The sequence below is a fragment of the Felis catus genome, chromosome C1, assembly GCF_018350175.1.
Source record: "Felis catus isolate Fca126 chromosome C1, F.catus_Fca126_mat1.0, whole genome shotgun sequence".
NCBI lineage: Eukaryota > Metazoa > Chordata > Mammalia > Carnivora > Felidae > Felis > Felis catus.
Window position 1 is genome coordinate 144,538,613 of NC_058375.1, and position 21,307 is coordinate 144,559,919.

The 21,307-nt window shown below is 34.7% G+C and overlaps 1 protein-coding gene across 6 annotated transcripts in view; it reads left to right on the top strand.

The window, feature by feature from the left end:
* GALNT13 (polypeptide N-acetylgalactosaminyltransferase 13) overlaps nucleotides 1-21,307 on the top strand; it is a 581,924-nt gene that overhangs the window by 515,377 nt on the left and 45,240 nt on the right. For 5 of the 6 annotated variants that reach the window (XM_045033831.1, XM_023259332.2, XM_011285258.4 and 2 more), the window contains 2 exons: nucleotides 2,071-2,210; nucleotides 14,759-14,857. In XM_045033831.1, the coding sequence (XP_044889766.1) occupies nucleotides 2,071-2,210; nucleotides 14,759-14,857 (239 nt within the window). Of the gene's footprint in view, nucleotides 1-2,070; nucleotides 2,211-14,758; nucleotides 14,858-16,746; nucleotides 17,809-21,307 lie in introns of those variants that run through there. The other variant, XM_045033832.1, reaches the window with a different exon arrangement.

Consider the following 21,307-nt stretch of genomic DNA (forward strand, 5'->3'; position numbering starts at 1 on the left):
TCTTGGCTATTGAGTTGTGTAAGTTCTTTATGTATTTTGGATACTGACCCTCATAGTATCTGATTTCTATGTGGGTAAAAACAGAGGGAAAAAGCCATCCACACCAAAATATTAACATAAGCCCATAGTATTTTGGTACATTTCTAACAGTAATTTAAAGTAATTATCTAGGACTAAGACAAACCCATGTTGTAGTGGCAATGCCAAGGGGTGGCTTAGAGGTGGTAAGGTGAGAAGGTTTTAGCTTCTTCTAATAGCATCTGTCATTTTCCACCAACCAAATCTTTGCCAAATCTGATGTGGGCAATTAACATTTTCTCTTATCTAATGTAAAACATATGTAAATGAATCTTCAAACTCCTTTTCAATCAGAAAACTGCTCATAAATGCCTTCTAGGAAAGAGGTGCCTGGGTGGCTCAGTTGGTTAAATATCCGACTTTGTCTAAGGCCATGATCTCATGGTTCGTGAGTTTGAGCCCTGTGTGGGCTCTGTTCTGTCAGCCCAGAGCCTGGAGCCTTCTCTTGATTCTGTGTCTCCCTTTCTTTCTGCCCTCCCCCCACTCTATATATAGCATCTCTATATATGATTTTCAAGAGTGTTTATTAGGTCATTGCAATTCATGTAGCAGTTAATACAAAGAGAAGTTCTTGTAGTGATCTGTTTTGTAAATGTTTTCCAGCCTCTTTTTTTAAAGGTTACACTCCAGATTGGAAGTTCTGAATAGAATTATTTTGAAAGCAAATATTTATCTGTTTTAAAAGCCCAAAGACCTTATTGTTTTCCATCCAAACACCAGCTAGAAAAATCAATATTGTCTTTTAAAAGGAAATGGTTTGGCTGCTTAAGCATCATCAGAATGCTTTCTAACAACACTAAGGCATTTAATTTTGGAAAAACAAAAATTCTGAAGAATGTTTGAAGAACAGTGGGGGAAGGGGGAAACTAACAGGTAATGAACTTCAAGAGTGTTGCCTCTTGAATACAGTGACTCAAATAATGACATTAGTTACAGATATTTGGACGGTCTAAACAATTATTCATTATTTTATAGGATTGTTAGGTTTTGCTGCTTAATTGGGACAGTATATACCAAGTACTGGGCCCTTTGGGTGTGTGGGTGTGTGTGTGTGTGTGCGCGCACACGCACGTACCCAAGTCTGGTTGCTTATTCATCTCAAAGGAAACAGGTTAAACAGAGACCTTTTCAAAGTAATCTAAGAAATGTAATCTTCTCATCATTATTTCATTCAAATCATTTTTAATATTGATAGTAATGAACAAATAATACCACCATGATTTCTTTTTATGTAAAAATCAGTAGCATTGTTGGTTTTAATTCTCAGTTGGAAAGCATCTTTTATGACCATCAATGGAAATATTCGTTTTAATTTCATATATTATACTGTTACATGAAGTGAAATTAAGCATTTTTAATGTACATATGTGAGTATAAGTCATCTGTGTATGTTAACCTCTTATCTATTTACTAACTTATCCAAGAATTCAAGCTGGCTTACATTAATTAATAAAATAATACAGGAAAAAAATAAAGAAAAAATCAGGTCTATGGCAGACTGAGATAGAGTAAAATTTCTAGAAGAGAGAAAGAACACACAAGTGTTCATTGTGAGGATCATATTTATATAAATTTATCATGAAATCTATGGTGGTGAGTAAAAGACACTAGGAAAATATGAGGATTGGAATTTTTAATAAAGAGAAGCAGCTACATTATCACACGGCTCAGTTAAGCTTTAATTATGAGATGCTAAATTAATACCAATTTACACTTATTTGATTAATTATTCAATCTAAGAAGTGTAAGTACTTGGTAATAAATATTTGCATTTGAAAAGCCATAACCAAAGGAAAATCTGTTTTTGATACCTATTTCATGTACTAATTTGTTGCTAGTAAGAAAATCAGTTTAGTAGCAGCTGCAAATGCACTTGAATTTGATGGAATTGTAATTATAGAGGGGGGAAAAAACTGATAGCAAAGTAAACAGAGTGAAACAGTACTAAAACGGAAATAGAACTGATTTGCCTGTTTCTCTGAAAAATTCCAGGTGTTGTCAAAGTGGATTACGGAGATGTGTCAGTCAGGAAAACACTAAGAGAAAATCTGAAGTGTAAGCCCTTTTCTTGGTACCTTGAAAACATCTATCCGGACTCCCAGATCCCAAGACGTTATTACTCACTTGGTGAGGTATGAATTATTTATTTTGGTTAAGTTATAAATATATTTTGCAAATGGAGCAATTTCTAAGGAACTCAATGTTTTTTTATGTTATGAATAAAATGGTTTAAGCGTTTTTAAATAGATCTATTTGAAGTAAATTCTCAAGTCACTTATAGTCTCAAAGACTGTAAAGGTCTTTATCACTGAAATTTGCAAAAGTAAGGGGTAGTTTAAGACTATTTTCTTATTTATTTACCAACAGGTCAGAAACTTTTTGGTCATATGGATCTTCCACTTTTATAATTTCTTGTGAACGCTAAGAACTTTGGTTTAAGTGGGATAAAATCTACATTTAATGTATTGAAACTAAACCTGATAATTTTAAAACTTACTTATTAATCCATTAAAAATAATGTTTTCTGGGGGCACCTGCGTGGCTCAGTCGGTTAAGCGTCCGACTTCAGCTCAGGTCATGATCTCCCAATTTATGGGTTCGAGCCCCACGTCAGGCTCTGTGCTGACAGCTCAGTCTGGAGCCTGCTTTGGATTCTGTGTCTCCCTCTGTCTCTCTGACCCTTCCCCACTCGTGCTCACACGCGCTTGCTCACTCTCAAATAAACATTGAAAATTTCTTTTTAAAAAAATCATGTTATCTGGGGACACCTGGGTAGCTCAGTTGGCTAAGCATCTGACTCTTGATCTCAAGGTCATGAGTTCAAGCTCTACATTGGGCTCCATGCTGGGCATGGAATCTACTTAAAAAAAAAAATGGATGATGATGATGATGATGATATCCATTACATGTTAATATAAGTAATATGTTTAAAAAAATATATTTTCCAAAGCAAAATCAAATAGTAACATTAGCATCAGTTATATTTTTGTAAATTGCATTACTGTCTGGCCTAATAGAAGTTAACTGGAATCATCTGTTTTGGTACTCAGCCTACTGTAATATCACACATCTTGTAGCCTCTGAGAGTCTCCTTGTACATCCATGAGGAGTAATATCTCAGTGTAATTTAAATCGTGTTGACTCTGTAGGCCCACTGAAAACCACTGACCCTATGCCATTGTTTTCTAAAATGTCTATTATCTTTAGAAATACATAGTTGGTTTCATTATGACTATATAAACATATATTCAGTGTCTCAAACTTAAAACCCATTCCTTTATGAATTATATGTTCCAAATTTGTAATTTTCCACTTAATAGGGATTAGATTTGAGAATCATAACTAATTTAATACTGGCTGTAATTAAATAATTTTGACAGCAATGATGCAATGCGCTTGGAAAATAATTATTAATTAGGTCTGTCCTTAGGTTAAAATTGCCATTTTCTTGGATCAAAATAGAATATCTGAAATGTATAGAATATAATCTAGCACTTTTTTGGTTCATTTGCTGAAAATAAAAATCTGTAACTTTAATCTATAAATGTAATTTATTTATGATTAAGGAGAAAATGATTGAAGAAAAAAAACACTGAAACTGGGTGGACCCCTACCTGAATTGGTTTTTAAAGGCTGTTTTTCTGTGCCACATCCCGGCACTATTTGTCAAATCTCCTCTTCCTGGTTAACCATGTAAATATCTCTTTATAGAATCTTTCAGTTTACATCTATTTAACCTTAATCTGAATAATGTAGTGCACAGATTCATGTGTAATAACAGTGAATGTATGACTTTCTAAGTGTCATTCTAGTTAATAGTCCTGTGCCTCAGGGTGTTGTTGTTTTTAATTCTTGTTGGCTTTTATTGGGGGGAGGTTGTTGCCATTGTTTTTCAAATATGCAATATTTCCACGTAAGTACTAATGTTACAGTGATTTATATTTAATACATAAAAAAATAAGTGCTTTTTAAACTAAAACACTGTTTGCATGCTAGTTTTATGATCTAATGCTACTGAAGATCATCAATATCTAATACTTTCTTTCATTTCTTTACTGAAAAGTTTAACAATTGTGAACTTGACAGTACCCTAAGAAGAAGGGCATGTTTCCATTCTTGTAGTCGAGTGTTTCTCTGGCTGCAGTCAGTGGACCCAGCTAATGAGTAAATATGGATTACTTTTTCTAAAATGAGGTATCACCAGGGCATATAACAAAACAGATAAGAGTAAGGAGACTTTTTTGAAATTCTCTGGGGCCACCAGAGTGACTCCCAAGAAAGGGCTCTAAAACAGAACCTAGATATTTACTTCTGTGTTAAAAATCCAATTTTATGGGGTGCCTGGGTGGCTCAGTCGGTTGACCATCCCACTTCGGCTCAGGTCATGATCTTGCAGTTCGAGGGTTTGGGCCCCACGTGGGGCTATGTTCTGACAGCTCAGAGCCTGGAGCTTACTTCGAGTTCTGTGTCTCTGGCTCTCTCTGTCCCTCCCCCGCTCATTCTCTCTCTCTCAAAAATAAACATTAAAAATTTTCTCTTTAAATCCAATCCTATGGTTTCCTGTGCTACATCAAGGAAACCTAATTAACTGACTTGCTAAAAAACTAAAAATATAGTGTGGGTAAATTCCTTTGTACAACCTACTGATTTTGAATTGGCTGTCTTCTGTGATAGATCAGTTGGCCGTATTTTAATGTACAGAAATGGGTTGAAAGAGAGAGATTGCACCTTTCTGGGTTTTTGAAACATATCCAGAAAAGGCAGCATGTTGTATTGAAAAAATCCCAGACCTTGGAGGCAAGCAGAGGAAGGTTTAAATCCTGAAGTCATAGCTTACTACTCAAATGGCACCTAGGTATCCTCTCTGCTGCCTGTTAGCAATGTGAAGACAATCATAAAGGGCTATAGTGATGATTGAAGATATAAAGCATCTAGCATAATGCCTTGCAAGGAGTAGTAGAGCAGCATCAGTAGTAACAGTTATTGTAATTATTATAGCTACCATTTACTGATGTCTCATTTAGTCAAACACTACGCTAGATGCCTTATAACAATTCCATGTATATTTAAAAAGTATTTAATTTCTTACTAAAAAATCTCAACTCCATGACTTGGGATTTATTATTATCCCCGTTTAAAATGGAAACTGACATATAGAAGTTTTATGTGATTCACCTATAGGTCATTGAGCTACCTATTAAAGTCAGGATTCAAATACATGTTAGTCTGACATTAAAGCTTGCTTTTTCTTATAATTAGAAAGACAAAATAGCTTGTATTACTACAGTTTATTCAAAGTGCTTTCATTAAATAAGAGGTGGAGTTGGAATCTATATGTTACATGCTAAGGATGCAAAGTCAAATAAGTGAAACCCTTTACTCTTAACCCATTCTACCGAAATGGGGGCAGGAGATATGGCAAAAAAAAAAAAAAAACCAAAAAAAAAAAAAACAAAAAAACAACAAACCCACAAATAGTTAAGAAATCCCAAGAAATAAAAGATGCCCTATATGAAGTACATAGGCATGCTATGAAGTGCTGCTTCAAAATCCCCCAAAATTCAAAAATCTATGAGATATAATAAGTTTTAAACTTGGATAGTGGGATATTAATGTGCTGTAGTTTTCCACTTTAAAACAAGCCTTAAAGAGATGCAATCTAGCATCTGTTTCCATGGAAACAGAAGGACAATTTTACCAAGCACTACTTCCCAATTCAATTTTGCATAGTCATGTATACATAATTTAAGACGGACATTTTGATAATGAGTTTGGGATCAACTGTTAATGGACAACAGACATTTACTTAAAGCTTTTTCTTTCTTACCTCCTGCCATTAACCATTTTTGGAAGAAAGTAAAAAGCTGTCTTTCCTTATACAAGAAAGAAGGTTATTTTTTTTTTTTTCAAGTAGTGGGAGCCTCAGAGTGGTATCAGATATCTAAGCTACTTATCAAGACAACAAATGATTTCTTTGTAATATGTATATTTCTCATAGGTTCTCATCACTTAATTTAAAATAAAATTGGTAGCATTTAACAATTTTAAGTTTCCTTAAACTTCAATGTTGTTCAAAGCCTGTTATTTAATATCACAGTGTACTGGTGAATATAAATGCTTCCCTGTCAATTTTTTCTTTATAACATTTTTAGCTGTTTTGGAAGATGCAAATGTGATATTCAGTTTCTCATTATCCTGTATCATCACCAAAATTATCATTAGGAAAATTATTGATATCAGTGTCTTAATTTCTTATGTTTGAATCTTACTCAGGTAATTGAAATATTACTTTATCCAGCCCATGAATTACATACAATTCCCAATGGGAAGTTAAAAGCTGTGCAATTGTTTTGAACTAAAACCTTTAAATAGCTTAATGAAGCATGTGCCTTTTAGGCTCAGGAAGCATACCATAATGGAATAAGGAAGTTGAGTTCTTCATAGCATTAAATTCTTTCTTAACTAGCCCTTTAGCTTATGGAGATTTAGAATGTCAGTTTCTGATCTTGTAAATATAAAGGCCAATTTCAGTACTATAGAATTGAAAAATAAGATTCGAAAGTTGTATGTCTCACCTCAAGTTTTTGGACCAATGACAGGCCAGCATTTTGAGGGGAAAAATGCATTGTGAGCTCTGTAGAATACAGGAGTATCAGGAGAAAGGGGTTTCTGTAGCCAAGTGACTTGACTCTTGGGGCTCATAATTTACACTTGCATGTTGCCTCAGAGACATTTAGACATTAGCCTGTGCAGTTTGGATTGCCTTCCTGACCTCACAACTTCTTTTTCCTTTTGTATCCTTTAACCATAGCAGCTTTAGTTAAGGGTGCTGTTGCATATTGGTACCATATTCTATAAATATTGTTAAAAAGCAAATTTGTGTAACTAAAAATAGGAAACGTGAAGCTGCTAGGCTTCAGGGATTGAGGGTAAATCAGTGACAGCTGAACTCAGAGGCTAACATGCTTAGAGATTTACCCTCTGTTGGTAATCAGATCTATTTATAGATCCACAGCCTTCCTGACCTTTCAATAGGATAACCAGTGAGGAAGCCTCCTTTTAGATGATTTACACAAACGGGCACATTCTCTCTGCCCATCATTATGTTTCTAAAACTCTTTGGGATCCAGTAGCTAATTTTCAACCCAGGATAACTGAACATGCCTATGTACAGAAAAAAAAAATGTTACTCCTTCATCAGATGTTAATTTGAAGGCTGTTGGGTTGTGTAACCCACCTGAGAACAAAGAGTTTATCACCTAAAAAAAAATTTTTACTTCACATTGCTGATACAATTAGAATTAGTTCTAGTCTATTACTTAAATAGATACTGGCACAAACAATCATAACAAATTATATGGCAATTAGGCATTTACTGAATTCTCTCAATATTCTTGTTGTGTGCTTTTGTTATCCACCAAAATAAATGAAATTATTTGATTTTCTATGCTCTTTACATTGAGTGTATGTGTGTGGACAGGGATAAATATGTCATATAGTCAGAATTTTAAAATTGGGGCATTTTAAACCCAGGTCTACATAAGCAGTCAGCTTGGATTTTTTAAATATATAGATTTTGCACTCATCCTTCTGATTTATGCACAATTTGGTAAAGAGAAAAATCTACTTAAATGCATATTCACTACAGCAATTATAATATGGAAACATTAACATTAAACTGGAATTCACTGAAAATGTGCCTATTTTCTTTAGAAGTAAAGAGAAACCAAACGAGGTTGACATATGTAAAATAATGATAATGAGTAACATAATGTGCAATTGAAAGATAAGCATGTGTTGGAGTAATTAAAGCAAAAAACTATTTTAAGTTTAGATTATTATCTTTAGAATGGATTTTACATATTGGTTTCAAAATGCAAAGGTATGAGGGTGAGGGGGGAGTATATGCCTCTTTTCTAGAACTGAGAGTTCTCATTGTTGCTTGCTGTTACAATCCAGCAGAGGGAGCAAAAGCTAATGAACAAACTATGTAAGTGGTAAGAACATTACCATGGGTGCTGCTGAGTAGAAACATTTAGAAAAAGGCTTGCTGATTTCAAACACAAAAACACAAGTGGGAAAAATACTCTCAATTTTATGTCATTAAAAATTGTTTCCAAGCAATAAAAGATTATGTGTAAACAAAGGAATCTCAAAGCAGACAACAATTAAAGTTAAAACTATGTTGGCCCTATGCCACATATTCACAGATACCCCATACCATAAGCAATGAGTCAAAAGAATTTTCCAGGTCTGAGAAGTACCAGCCTGCTCTTCTTATGTGGATACAGGTAATAAAATAGAATCGGTAAGGAATTTCTAATGAATGAAGATCATCAGTGGTTGGCTGCCTAGATTTTTCTCAGAATTAATGGCATTACCAAGTAATTGGTAATGTTTTTAGGTAATATGGTACCAGTGATGAGATCAGGGTCTTTCCTGAAGTTGACTGTTTTGCTTAAGCAACATTCTTTGAGGCCCCAGGGTACACTTAGAAAGGTTCTGATTTTTTTTTTCAACGTTTATTTATTTTTGGGACAGAGAGAGACAGAGCATGAACGGGGGAGGGGCAGAGAGAGAGGGAGACACAGAATCGGAAACAGGCTCCAGGCTCTGAGCCATCAGCCCAGAGCCTGGCGCAGGGCTCGAACTCACGGACCGTGAGATCGTGACCTGGCTGAAGTCGGACGCTTAACTGACTGCGCCACCCAGGCGCCCCAGAAAGGTTCTGATTTAAAAATCACACAGGATCATCCTAAATCACATGTTTTGCATCTCAAAAGATAAGGTATATAGATTGAACTTTCCTGTATGCCAATACCTTATCATTTACAGTAAGAGTTGCTTGATGAGGACTGTCAGTACACATTGGTGACCATTTTTATATTTTTATGAAAATAAAGCAGATTCCCATAGTGTTGGGTTCACTGACTTGAGAATAATGTGGTGTATACTAACCTGCATGGATTTTTTTTTTTTTAATCTGGATTGTATCAGCCTAGTGACATAAACCTTTTTATATTGTCTCTATCCAGGTGCTGTCTCTGTCTCTCGATTTTTAAGTTGGCTATTGATACCCATTCTGTGTTCTATCCTTTTTGCATCTAATGTCATCCTAGCCATAGCCAGAAATGATTTACATGACCTCAGCCCAACAGTGGGGCATCTAGTCTTCATTATTTAGTCCCCTAAGTCTGATCCTAGCCTGCTTTCATGTGTCTTGTTCCATATGTCTTCACCATTGTCTGAATGGCCTGTTGTACCCTTTACCTCTGGTTAGCTAGAACTCAATCCTTCCTTGCTCCTTCCTCTCATCTCCTTTCTGATAAATACTGCTTGCCTATCTGGAGGTCAGGACTGGGCAATTCCCAATGTCATTATAATAGCTCTCAATTCCTTATTTGGACAAATTATTTAACTTCATTGTATCTTAATATTTTCATTTATGAAATGGGGGTAATAGGTTGGTTGTAAATATTAAATTACCTGTTACACGTAAGTGCTTGGAACAGCACATAGCACATACAATTATAATGATTGCTAATTATTATTGCAGTGGCAGTGGTATTAGTGGTGGTGGTCGTCACCCCATCTCATCTCATTCTGACAGCTGTCCTAAACCACTGACTCCTATCTGTTTCTAGTCCAGATCCCAAATCTAGCCAACTTCATCAGATTTGACTTGAGCTTCTATTTTATATCTTCTTAGCACCTGCTATATCCTCAGGGACAGGTAATATTACATGTCTAGAAACTACCAAATCATTTTGTGGAATAGTTAGAACGTTATCAAAAATAGCACAAGCATCTTTTCATGAAGTCCCCCAAATCAGTCTATTTTAGAAATCCAAAAATAGTGGCAGCAGTGATGCAGTGTTTGAATCTCTTTGAGTTCTCCCATTAAAACAGAGCATCCAGGATAGCAAAACAAAAAATTGATAGAAAACACTATCAAATTAGGTGGCAGGTATTCTCACAAATCCCAAAATAGAAGTTGTCAATTTCATGACCATGTGATACTCTAATCTTTGCCGGAGGAAGCAAAGAAAGCAATGGGATGTCTGATGGAAATGAGACCAAGATAACCCCCAAAGTGCTAACAGATACTCATGAGAAATTGCCTCAGGCCACTTTGAGAATAGTAGCTGAAACTGGGAGAGGTGTTTCCATACAGTCCAATTTGTAAGTCAGTGAAAAGTCTCCTTTCTAATGTCTGAAAGGCTTACACACTCTGAGACTTCTGATTTCTTTAAACTCACTAGCTGAAGTTCCTTCTTAGAAGAAACTTCAAGGAACAAAGCCCAATTAAGGGGTTAGAGACAATGAGGACAAAGGAAATGGAAAATCCAGATGAAAATAGGAGAAATGAACAGAACCAGGAGATCTCAAAAAATAGAAGGCTATTATTTCAACTTTTCAGAAAAGTACAGGAACAGGAGAGCCAGACTTGTGAAGTTACTTAGAAGTGGTCTTCTATATAAACATTCCCAGTTGGGACAGCTGGGAACATTTGCCCTTCAACTTTCCCACAGGGCACTGAGGGAATCAACTTTACTATGAAGACCTCCTTTTCTCTCCACCAGCACCCAGAGTCTTCAAAATAGGTAGTCCTCCAGCTAGCAAGTACTCCACTATGTTCTATTGATGCAAGGGGTTTCAACCCTGAATATACACTCAAGTTATGTGCAGAGCTTTAAGCTCTCTCCTGGTCCTATTCTAGACCATTTGGATCAGAATCTATGAGGGCGAGGCCAGGCAGAAGCATATTATAAAAGCTTTCCAGATGGGAACCACTGAAAAAGTTACTTTAGAAAGGAAGACTAATTATAATAGTACTGTCACCATTGAACATCAAAAACCTGCATAACTCCCTCCAAAATGGTCATTGCTAAACTTTGCTGGACATTAGAATTACCTGGGGGGATTTTAAAACCCCAGATGGCCAAGTGATACCCTCCACCATCTAAATGGGAATGTGTGGACTTGGGAATCAGGCAACAGAAGAGTTTAAAGATTCCAGCTGATTCCCAAAAATAGAAAAGAAAGAAATGGTCTCCTGATAAAACCCTCTCTCTTAAAAGGTCAGGAGAATTGGATTCATGTAATAATAAGAACAATAATAATTAGAAGAGAATGGCCACAGTAAGAATAAAGATAACAAGGAGGGGAATGATCTCTCTACAAACAATACATGGACACCAAAACTTTATGCCCATAGACAGGAAAAGTGTACCTAATATTTCAAAATGAACTAAAATAAATTGTATAATGATAAAATGTAGAAAAGAATGCTATAAATCAAACAGAAACACTTTTAAAATGAGTGCGTGAAATGTAGTAAAGAATTAGAAATTAAAGAATGAATTCATTTAGAAACAAAGGCTAACCTTGAAACAACACAAGTCAATAATCCCAGAAACCCCCAATAATTCCACTTTTAATAGAAGGTCACATATAGAAGAGAAGCAAGAAGATCCAAAGCAATAGGATTTTCTAATGGGAAAAATCAAAACAATAAAATAAAATGAACATTACTAACTATAATTTAAGAAAATGCTTTCCTGAAAGTAAAATTGAAACTACATGTTGAAAAGGAATGCTATGTTTCTGGAAGAGTGATCCAGAATGAATGATATTAAGATACATAGTGGTAACTCTACTGAACTATAAAGAAAAGAAAAAGATCAGTTTGGCATTCAAGCAAATAGACATTTGTAAAAAAAGAATAAGGCAAAGAAAACCAGATTATCATTAGATTTTTCAAAAGCAACTATTTACGCTGGAAGTAAATTGCATAACATTTTAAAGATACTCAAGGAAACAGATTGTGAGCCAAGGATTTCAGATATACCAAATTGATTTTCAAATATAAAGGCCATATATATATTTATCAACATGCAAGAACTCAGAAAATCGTTTCCAGTAAAGGGAAACATCATTTGTCTATTTGCTCAGGCAAAACCTTGGAATGCTTCTTGTCTTTTTTTCCTCTCATAGCTCATATCCAATTCAATCACAAATCTTATTTGGGTCTGTCTTAAAAACATCCCCAGTTTGACCTATCCACCTCTATCACTATCCTATTTCAAGCAGCCACCATCTCTAGCCGGCATGACCACAAGACTCCCCTTACGTGTTTCTCTGCCTCTACTCCTTACTCCCTCTAATCTGTTCTTGCAGCAGCCAGAGAAAGCTATAAATAGGTCATCTTCAGGCTTAAACACTTAATGATTTCTTACTTTATTTAGCCTTGGATACCTCTCTCCTCTGCCCCTTGTTCACTGCACCCTGGCCACATTGCTAAGCTTGTTGTTTGACTCAGTTTTTCTCAGCTGCAGAGAGCATACATTTGCTCTTCCCTCTGTCTGGAATACTTCTCCACACATGGAAATATGGTTATTCTCTCACTTTACTAAGGTATATCTTCAAGTATCATTTTCTCAGAGTGGCCTTCCTAGTCCCCTATCTAAAATAGTACTCCTTCCATCACTTTCTCTACCCTTCCTGTGTTCTTCATAGAAGTTCTTGAGCTTCTGATATACTACAAATGTATTTGTGCATTAAACTCTTCTCTAAAATATAAGCTTCATGGTGGAGAGGACTATGTTTATTTCGTTCACTTCAGTAGCCTCAGCACCTTCAATGGTGTTTACATGAAGTATACATACTCTCAATATTTGTTGGATAAATGCATTCAAAAGAGGAGTTACAGACCAAGTTTATACGTCTATAAGCTATAGGTTAATAATTACTGGGGACAAAATACTTTGGAAGCATCCTTAAGTTCTGTGCTTAGTTTGTCAAAAAGTAGGATGATATGCATCCTCATATGTCCCTTTAAAATGCTACTGTCAGAGTATGTACAGGTCTGAATATGGCTTCAAATCTTCTTTTGTCCATCAAAAAGACAAAATTTTATAAATGACAGCATGTTGCCCCTTTAATTATTAACCAGAATCTATTCAAGTATCATGAATCTAGCAGAGGTCCTCTGAATCAGATTGCATAGCTTACATGTAAAGGTGAATTAATCATTTTGTGACAATTTATTCCTCTAGGGGTTATAGTATTATACTACTCTGTACTTTTTAAGAATAATATAGCATTTTATTATTTCTCAAGAAGTCTGCCTTTTATGAAATGTTAAGAAAGTCAGATATAAAGAATTTAAATATAAGCTTTTATGTCATGTGTTGATTAGGTCATATGCAACATAGGCAGCCTGATAAACATCATCTATCAATTGTTACCTTTCTCAATTCTGTCAAGCTACAGGTCCTGAAACCTTTAATCTTCGCTTATAGTCTCAGTATCCTTCAGTGCCTGAACCAACCTATATCAGATTAAGAGTGTATTTCAGCCCTAAACCTACCAGTGTGGAACTTGAACATTATTTTGCTTCTTGAAGTTTACGTCCTTTCTCTTTAACATTCATGGTGTGTTCTGATCTTTCTAATGTGTTGCAGCTCAGGTTCTTGATGAAAGAATCTATAATCCTGCTCTAAATCTCAATGCATTGACACTTCTGCTCAGCTCTTTCAACCTTTGCAAACTATGAATTCCAATCCCCACTATTCTCAATTGCTGACTGGGGCCTTAAAGCAAATCACACCACTTTTCCCAATTCCAGGAACCATTACTTGCCCTTTGCATTCTGCATCAGACAAAAAAGTGATTCATATAAACCTCATCTATCCTTTTTAGAAGTTTGTGATCTTATTCATTTGCCAATATAAAGAAAGAAATATGTACCTAAAGCATAGATGACTAATTAGATGTATGCAAATAATGTATAAGTGAATAGTAAGATATGCAGGTTCTAGTAAGAGTCACAGCTAAGAACTTTTCAGAAGCAGAGTGGACAAGTATAAATACATGCTTGTAGTTTAGACTAAGGGAAAAATTAAAAACATTCCCATTCCATTAGAAATGCCTTTTTAATTATTCGATCATGCTTGATTTAGTAATTTTAGCATCTTTAAACTCAGTGATTGGCTTTTGTAATTACATGTGTCCCAAAGACAAATTGACATTATGTTAATTATGGAACTAATGCAGTATTTGAGTTTAAACCAAGAATCTTATGCTTGCACTTGGCAATTTAATCTTGTTTTTGAGGGATTTTTAATATGAAATCACCATTTAGCTTTATAATAGCTCTTCTTAGGTCAACTCTTTTCCATTAAGTTTGGCGTTAGGTATGAAAAAAGATGAATGGATATGTTTTAGTTACAGAAATAAACAATTAATCTTTATTAACATATGATGGAATATCTAGTAATAAAGCAATCTAAGACACATAAATTTGATATTTAACCAATTTGTTTCAATTCCTTTGCATATGGTACCACAGGAGTTGAAGAATAGACTATGGATTTTTGAGTGGAATTTGGCAACTGCCCTAATTTTAAAAGGATTTGGGAATGAATAATTTGTAATATGTAGATATTTCCCCATTCTCTGATACTAAGCTATAAACAAGGAGTGCCTCTTGATTATATGCTAATGACAATGCCATTGCTGTTCAAGTTTACTTAAGTAGGAGTTTAGACAGAAAAAGACAAATATTTTGTGTTCTTCTTGGAGAAATTTCCTTGCAAACATATATCATCTTATTATCAATATACAATTTGATAACACCAGGAAGATTTTCTGACATGTTTTTGTATGTTTCCTTTAGATAAGAAATGTTGAAACCAACCAGTGTTTAGACAACATGGGCCGCAAGGAAAATGAAAAAGTGGGTATATTCAACTGTCATGGTATGGGAGGAAATCAGGTAAACTCTTTTTTTTTTTTTTTTTTATCAGCTTCATCTTTGGGGGAGAATATTGCTGTGAAGCAATCATAGTAAATCAGGACTCACATGCCAATAAAAATAAAGTCTTAGCTTAAGAAATTAATGGGCATTCAAATCAAGAACTAATTTGCCTATTACCCTAAGTATCTTAAGAAAGCACCACAGAATTTAATAGGGCAGCATTTTCAATGATCCCAATTAATGAAGATAGCCAAATATTTTAGACCTATCTCAATTTACCATGTATGGGCAAATGAGGACCACATTTTATTCTGTTATTAACTGAATAGTATGAAATAACCCCTCAACTATGATGTTTTCCCAATGGTATTTATTCTAAATTGTTTTTGTAGATGTTTATGTATATCGTGTTTTCTATGAATTTCTGGGGTTCGGTAAAATTTTTAAATGCATGAGTAAGCACATCTGTTACATTTTTGCTTTGGGTGTCTGAAGATGCTCTTTGGACCAGGTAAAAATGTAGTATTTAAACAAAATTGATGCTTGATTAAAAGTCCAAGACAGTTTTTTTTTTTTTTTTTTTTTTGCCTGTTGCAGTCCAATTATTAGAGTCCTGTCAGACTATAACAAGGTTTCTTGTATGCTCTTTAAATGTTGAAAAGTGGCTCTGCAAGGTGGGCATGTGGAGGCTGCTTAGCTGTGAGTCTTCAGATGGGGCAGCCCTACTGTTGTGGCCATTTTGAGAAACAGAATTTGGAATTTGTAGAGATTTATAATAGAGTTTGAAGTAGCTAATCCTCAGTAGACAAGTTGTCTACAAAAGTTGAGGAGATATACACCAGTGAGTTCTTTGTTTAGTACATTAGAGTAAAATTAGGAAACAAAAGTTATTCTGTCCAGCACATCATGGTTACAGAGGTAATGCAGTTGAATGTGTCAAGAATCTACAGAGAAAAAGCAATAGCCATGTTGAGTTTTGACACTATACTTCAAATAGGACCTGTGTGATTCAATGGAGAACGTTAAAAAAGGAATTTTTTAAAAACCAAAAAAATATTTATTAAAATCCTAATTGTCCAAAATTTCAATGTAAGCAGGAAAATATTTAAACCATAGTCTCTAAATTAAAGCATGGAAAAGTAACTTTATGAAACAAAATAGGAACAACAATATAGGCAGAACAATGGCAAAGCACTCACAAATAGTTCAGCTTGTATATTGATTCACCGTGAATGTGAGAGGCCTCTACTACCAAAACCAATGTAATCCTAATTAATTCAGCTGGAAATGGAAAAGTTGAACTGTTAGAGGACTAACTATGCAGTGTTTAATTTTTTCCCAAATGACAGAAATTTGAAAGTAGTCAACTCTTAACATTTGTTTGGGTCCTCAGTGACTTTGTCAAGAAACCAAAAACTTTCTATCTTTGCATTCCTCTATCCATAAAGTTACCTTTAATCATTGGCTGGTCACATGAGGGCTGCTGAAACTCCAGATATCATGTCCACTTTCAAGGCAGGAAGAAATAGGGGTAGAGAAGAGCTGCAGTAACCATGATTGTCCTTTTATTAGGAAAAACAAGACTCCCTAAAGGCTTTACATACCTCCCTATAAGTCTTTTTGGCCAGAAATGTGTTACTTGAATACCTCTAGCACAACAACACCGAATATTTTACTACACTTACATGTGACTACTCCATACGTAGAAGTGTCTCCCATACTGTGTTTCAGCAGCTTATGAAAAAAGGTCAACTGATCATCTGGACCATGATGATCTATAGAATTCCAAAAAGCCACACTATTTACGACATCCTTCTGATTCTAATGCAGATGAAAATGAAGGAGGAAGATAACCTAGATGATTTATCCTAAGTTTTTTTTAATGTTTTTTTATTTATTTTTGACAGAGCATGAGCGGGGGAGGGGCAGAGAGCGGGAGATACAGAATCCGAAGTAGGCTCCAGGCTCTGAGCTATCAGCACAGAGCCTAACGCAGGGCTTGAGCTCATGGACTGCAAGATCATGACCGGAGCCGAAGTCAGATGCTCAACCGACTGAGCCACCCAGGCACCCCAATCCTCCTAAAGTTTTTTAAGTTGCCATAGTATTAAAAAGGATAACTAGTCCTATATCTGTATTTTTCTAAATGACACAAAACACCTGGATCATAAATGTTAAAAATTACATTATTCATTTATAAGTGTTCAAATATGCAGGAATAAGCTACCCCACTCTACCATAATCTTCTTGTTGGCAGGGACTAGGTCTTACTCCTGTCTTCATCTCCAGCCATTGGCTGAGTGCCTGGGATATGGCAGGTACCTAACAACTATGTAGACGTTGCCAAAAAATGTTGTTATTGTCATAGTAACCAAAAGTATCTAAAGACACCAATCTTAGGGATTCATTAATAAAGTGAACAACCAATAAGCAAAAAGCCCATACCTACACGTATTCTAATGTTTCTATATTACCAACTTAATGGCAAGACAGAAGTTAAAACCAGTATTTTTCCATCTACATAAATTCAGGTCTACAAATACACACAGAAAAAAGTCTATATAGGAGCCCTTTTTGTTATAACATGAACAATGGATATGACTAAATATTTACCCAGACAGGAATGTTTAAAGAAATCACAGTGCATCTATAATATAGAATACTATATAGCCACTGGAGTAAGAGAGGTCTATATTTATTATCATGGAAAATTGAAAAGAAGGGAAGAAATTTGGAATATGACTTACTTTGATTTTATTTATGAAAAATATATATGAACATTTTTCTCCAAGTATCTATAATACCTATATTTATATAAATGTTATATAATCTGTTAAGAATGCTTAGAAATCTGTCTGGAATATAATTACCTCTGCTGAGACCAATGAATTGGAATGGGAAATTTTACTTTTTACCCTATTTTTCTGTATATATCTTTTGTTTTCATAATTAAAATGGAGAAAATTGAACTATTGAGTATAAAAGAGTATCATTTTAGAGCCTTGCTCTGATCTGGTTAATTGGGTCATTTATGGTAAATTAGTTAATATTTTTTAGCTTTACTATTTTATTTACCAAGTGAATAAAAGACTTTTGCCCTTTTTTTTCCTCTACAGATTAGTAACATTCGCATGACTAATACTAGCTTGGCATATTCTAGACACTCATTACATATATTGGTCTATTGCCATCAATTCTCTTATTTCCATTTTGTTCTCAATTGTTTCTCTTTTCTCTATAAGAAAAAATAAAGTGTTCATTCAGTGGCTAATGCCAGAGGCAAGATAAAATGTACAACACTTTCAATGGTATTATTAAGCTTAATAAAATTAACTGCCTCTTGTTTTAATGTATATTATGAAAAAATTAAACCATCACATAAAAACCCTATTATGATTTATATTTTGATGGAACTCAATATTTCTTGGATGATTAATCCTAGTTAGTCTATATTTAGGAACATGTTTACACTTTTGACTTTAAAAAAGAACAGATTTTAGGATTTTATTCTCAGAGCTACCTTCCCTGTTTTTTATTGTTATTCTCTTATGTTACCATGGAAGCAGTATCTATTTTTATGGTTATTTAGTTTAAAAATTTTAAAAGTAGCCCCAACCCATATAAAATATTCAAATTTCTCACTCTTGCTTTGCACAAAATTCATAACAAATGTTAACATTTTTTTAGCATTTCCACTCAGTTGCATTTTTTTTTTTATTTTTAAGTTTATTTCCTTTGAAAGAGAGAATGAGAGGGAGGGACAGAGAGAGAGGAAGGCTCCAAACTGACAGCCCAGAGCCCCATGAAAGGCTCAAACTCATGAACTGTGAGATCATGACCTAAGCTGAAATCAAGGGTCACTTAACTAAGCCACCCAGATGCCCCACTCAGTTGCATTTCTAAAAGAAGGTGCTTTATGTTAATTGACAACTATCACTTAACCATTTCTCCTTGCACAGTTTTTTTTTGTTTGTTGGTTTTAATTTTCTTGGAGATATCAGAAAAACTTCTTTTCAGTAGTTGGAAATATTTGTCTTAAACACTCAAATATCCAGCATATTCTCTCACCCCTAGGCACCTGCAGGGCTTGGGATATGGTAGGCACCTAATAAAAACTAGCCAAGTAAATGGAAGAATGCATGGAAGTTTTTGTAGCCCAAATACCATAAAAACAAGACATCAACTGTAGAATTATTATTACATTCAACATTTGATCTTGAGGTATTCTTTTAGAACCTTAATAATAAAATCTTCTATCTCAAACAATAAATTAGAAAGCCCATTCCTATTTGTTCTTGAAATGCTTTCATTAACAAGTAATATGAGGTCATTAAACACTTTCAAAAGAATGAAAATAAAGAGGAATTTGATTAAAACTTGAACACAAATTTTTGCAAGTGAAAGAAAAACTGAACAATTTCCTGGTAGAAAGTACATACTAAAAAGTTATGGGATTGTCTTCTCTATACTTCTGAAAAGATGAAATTAATTCTCTGGAAGCAGTTCCATGTCCCCTCCAGTGCTAATGACTCTGATTTATATCTGCATCCCCAACCTCTCTCCTGAACTCTGGAATCTGTTGCCAATTAATTACTGGAAATCTCTACAGGCATCTCAAACTCAATTGTTCCACACTGTACCCATTTTCTTCTCTTTCACATAAGCATCCAAAATTTAAATCCAGCATACACACTTCTGAAGTTTGATTGGCCACCAAATCCTGGTATTTCCATGAAAATGATATCCCTTGACTCCCACCTCTAAGACCCTTTGTAACTAGGGCCTACATCTTTGTTCTAGTCTGTATTTTCTTTCACCTGTGTGGTCAGAAGACCTCATTATTTCCATATATCATATGGAATTTCATACATATATTCTCTATATACAACATTAGAATTAAAATCTGATTAAAATCTCCAGCGATTCTCCACTGCCCAGTGAATAACGTAAAAATTCCTTACTAATGATATATACAAAATCCCACATAATTTCATCCCCATCTGACTTTCCAGCCTTGTCTCCCTTGATGTTCTAATAGTTTTTTTGTACTCTAGACATATGTCTGATAATTTTCTGTTCTGTGTGTGCTCTGTGCATTCATGTATCTTCAATTCACTGTTAGTGTTCTACTTACACTATTGACCACATACTACACTCACAAACTTAAGACATATTCACTGTTTAAAATCAAAAAAAATTTAGCTTTTCAGCTATCTGTTGACTAATAACTTCTTAACCTAAACAGGTTATATTTTTAATGCATAGCTCTAATTTATTTAACCAGTCCCTTATTATTTAATACACAGTACCATTTGTGAATTTTTATCATTATAGATCAGGCTCATCAATAACCTTATAGCAAAAATCTAGTGAGTATCCATATTCACTTCTTTAAAAATAGTGTCTAGAAGTAAATTCGATAGGTCAAAACTGATGCAACATTATAAGGCTTTATATATGGTGACAAATTGTCCTTTTTAAAGTTTTACCAGTTTAATGGGACTAATAGCTAAAATAGGAAGAGGTACTACGTTAAACATTTTATATGCGTTACCGCCTTTGATTCCCACAACAATCTATGAAATACATAGTGTTACTTTCCTGATTTTACTCATGAGTCTAATGGGAACCCTGAGAGATTGGTAACAAGATTAGGGGGTAAAGCCAGTTTGATTCTAAATCTGGCCGACGCCCCACCAAGTGTATGTTCACTGCATTTGTATTGATTTCCAACTCCACTCCCCCAGGATTATGGTCAGAGTAGAGAACTCTAAACAGGTATTGTATTTTTGCGTTGTTTTTCAACTTTGCCAATTTAGTATGAGAAACATTTTATCTTATTTGAAATCATATCTCAAACATTATCAATGCACTTAAGCAGTTTAAAAATGGACATCAATACTTTGAAGATATTATAGTCATGTTTTTGCCTATATTTTCGTTGCTGATTGAGGGAGTTCTTGTTTCTCTTGTCCACTTATACAAATACTTTGAGATTATTATCTTCTGTGATATGTGTTGCAGATATTCTTCTGACCTGACATTTTATTTCTGGTGTGTTTTCATGTACAGACTTTTAAACAGCTTATTTATTCCAATCATTGTTTATCTTTTGCTTTCTCTTTTTGATGTAGAAATACTTTTTTTTTTTAATTTTATCTTGAAAGACAGAGAGAGCACACATAAGCACAGAAGCATGTGAGTGGGGGAGGGGTGGAGAGAGAGAATCCTAAGCAGGCTCCAGCTGTCAGCAGAACCAAGATCACAACCTAAGCCAAAATCAAGAGTCTGACACTGAACTCACCCACCCAGGCACCCCTACTACTCTTTTTTGATGAGGTGATTTTAAATGTCATTTGCATCATCTTTAAATTTTTTTTAACGTTTATTTATTTTTGAGACAGAGAGAGACAGACCATGAACGGGGGAGGGTCAGCGAGAGAGGGAGACACAGAATCTGAAACAGGC